General features: G+C 39.5%; 1 protein-coding gene across 2 annotated transcripts in view; it reads left to right on the top strand.

Moving 5' to 3' along the window:
- Nucleotides 1–2,448, top strand: part of LOC109485152 (contactin-2-like) — a 99,814-nt gene that overhangs the window by 86,448 nt on the left and 10,918 nt on the right. Inside the window, exon 21 of one of the 2 annotated variants that reach the window (XM_019788589.1) lies at nucleotides 2,126–2,278. The exons of the other annotated variant lie outside the window; for it this stretch is intronic. Coding sequence (XP_019644148.1) covers nucleotides 2,126–2,278 — 153 coding nt within the window. The remainder of the gene's footprint in view (nucleotides 1–2,125; nucleotides 2,279–2,448) is intronic. 2 annotated transcript variants of the gene reach the window in all.

The following is a 2,448-nucleotide window of genomic DNA, read 5'->3' as shown; positions in this document are numbered from 1 at the left end:
GGTCAGCGGATCCGGAGGTGAAATCTGCCGGGGCGGCAGTCGCAGCCAGACCCGCCGCATGAAGCCGTGCAGTAGCCCGGCAGAGCAGCGCGTACTGACCGACGGTGAGGCCGAGCTCCCTCAGCATCTCAGGGGTGGTGCAGAGCAGAGCGTCCTTCTCGGCGAGGTCGTTCTCTACAAGCGCATTGATTGTGGCCGGTGTTAGTTTGGACGTAGCCGTCCAGCTATTTAAGTCGGAGTCAGACATCATGGGGCGATTTTGGCAATTTTTGCTTTTCCGTGCGATCGCCTCCTGGCTACACGGTACCTGTGCAACACAACCCGGGCTGGTGACTGAGAATGTTCTGGAAAATCTGTCAATATTCTGGGGAGTATTACATAACAACTAGACTAACTACGAGGCTTAGTGCTGACGTGTTGAATATAAAAAAATGCATATTGAACACCTCGATTCATTCATATTAACTAAGCACTGCAAGACATCTCGGTCCCATTGCTGTAAAGATGACAAGGTTTTGCTTTAACTGTCGTGGAGCGGAGACCGAACCGTTGAAAACTCGTGTGCAGCCCTTTAATCTTCTACATATGTCAAAAGTGTTCCATAGTCCTATTATTGAAGGCAACAGTCGGATGTATAGAATTTCCTCATTAATTTTACTAAATCGGTACCAACCAAGAACGCATTTTTAGGAAGTTATATTGCACGGCATTCATAAACAAGCTGCACAGGATTGCCTGGATCGTTGTGCTGAATACAGTTGCCGCTAGTTATATGAGTGTTGTGGAAGATCTTTAGGAGGGAAAAACCACTTCTAGACTAATTATGAGATTTTAGTGCTGACGTGGTGAAAAGAAACTTTGCATAATTGAACACCTCGCTTCGTTCACATTAACTAAGCACCGCAAGGCCGATTGCTGATGTTAAGGAGCAGAGTTCGAACCTAGAAAACTGCTATGCATACATATCGATACTATGTCATAACGTTAAATTTCTTTTGTGCAGTTATGTATTATGTATTTGTATTGTACTGTGTTTTAAATTCTTTTAAAAAAAGTTTTAAAAAATCTACAAAATCTATCTACATTTTAGGATAGACTTAGTCATAGTGGTTGTGAAGTGTCGATCTCATGATAGCATAAAAAGTAAACAATAACGTAACTGCATTTTCTTTCAGTGATATTGACCATGTTTCTTCTTTTTTCACATGTTCTACGATACAGAAACGTGCCATTAACTGGTGGTGGGACACCTGGGTAAGTAACAATTACGTTTACCTTGTGATTAGAAAGAGGAATCAACTATCCTGATGAAGGTGGCATAATGACGGTGGTCTTTGAAGATGTGATCCTTGTATGCCCATTGTTTTGGAATAAAGTGTAGCGTCGTACTCGTCGTACGTTCAGTTGTGGTAAGATTGATGATTTAATAATGATGCTGTTGATTAGTATCATGGTCCTCGTTTCTGGTATTATGGTTCAAAAGCTTTGCAACGTAAATGTCGAAAACAATGCTCATTATAGAGGGGCTTTGAAATATTGAATCAGATCATATAATCTAAAAACTTGTATCAAGTGTTTTCCTAGAATGCAAAGTCACACAGGATTTTTAAGATAGTTGACAAGTTGTTGATTCAGAAATTGAAGGTTTGAATATTTATTTATTAAGGAATTTCCAATTAGTGACAATACAACCACTACTCTTCCTAGCCTGGAGTAGTCCTCTTATATACATTGTAAAATACATTTTATTTATTTTATTTTATTCACATGGATTTTTGAGCATTAGATAGGAAGCACTTGTTGTGCTTATGTGAATCCGCTGCTCATAAAACATAATACAAATGTAAACATAAAGATGACATAAAGTATAACATAAACATAAAAATGAAAGTGGCTGGCGCACCAATACCTATAGCATAGCAATAATGAGATTGGCCAAATCTTCCAGAGTGATGAATATAGTTGAACACATACAATATCAAAGATACGGCAGTTAGTAGAGTAAAATACATTATAATATTTACATTCACTTCTAACTACTTTGAAAAAAAAACGCTTACTAAAATTTGACATATAATAATACAATAATACAATAGACGTCAAACAATGAATGTTTTCCTCGTAGCTCCGGTACATCCCAGAGGAAGAGGAGAAGGATGAAACAGGGTTCAAATACGCCCGTCTCTATGACGACGGTCTGACAAAAGTACCAGGACCTTCTGGCAAGGAGACTTACATACTTCGCGGACTTCAGCCAAGCACACTGTACAACTTTCAGGTTGGAGACTACTTCGTACTGGATTGCATAAAATCATTGGCTCAGTTGTATTTTGCAAAGATCAAATAGCATCCGCCATCTTTCTTTTCACCTCTTTTCAGCAACTGACATGGGTAGTCACGTGACTCAGAGGTTAAAGGTCAACACATGTCACGTGAATAGACGAGTTT

Source organism: Branchiostoma belcheri, unplaced genomic scaffold (genome assembly GCF_001625305.1).
Source record: "Branchiostoma belcheri isolate BF01 breed outbred unplaced genomic scaffold, Haploidv18h27 scaffold73, whole genome shotgun sequence".
NCBI classification, from domain to species: domain Eukaryota; kingdom Metazoa; phylum Chordata; class Leptocardii; order Amphioxiformes; family Branchiostomatidae; genus Branchiostoma; species Branchiostoma belcheri.
This window is presented reverse-complemented; position numbering and strand designations above follow the sequence as displayed.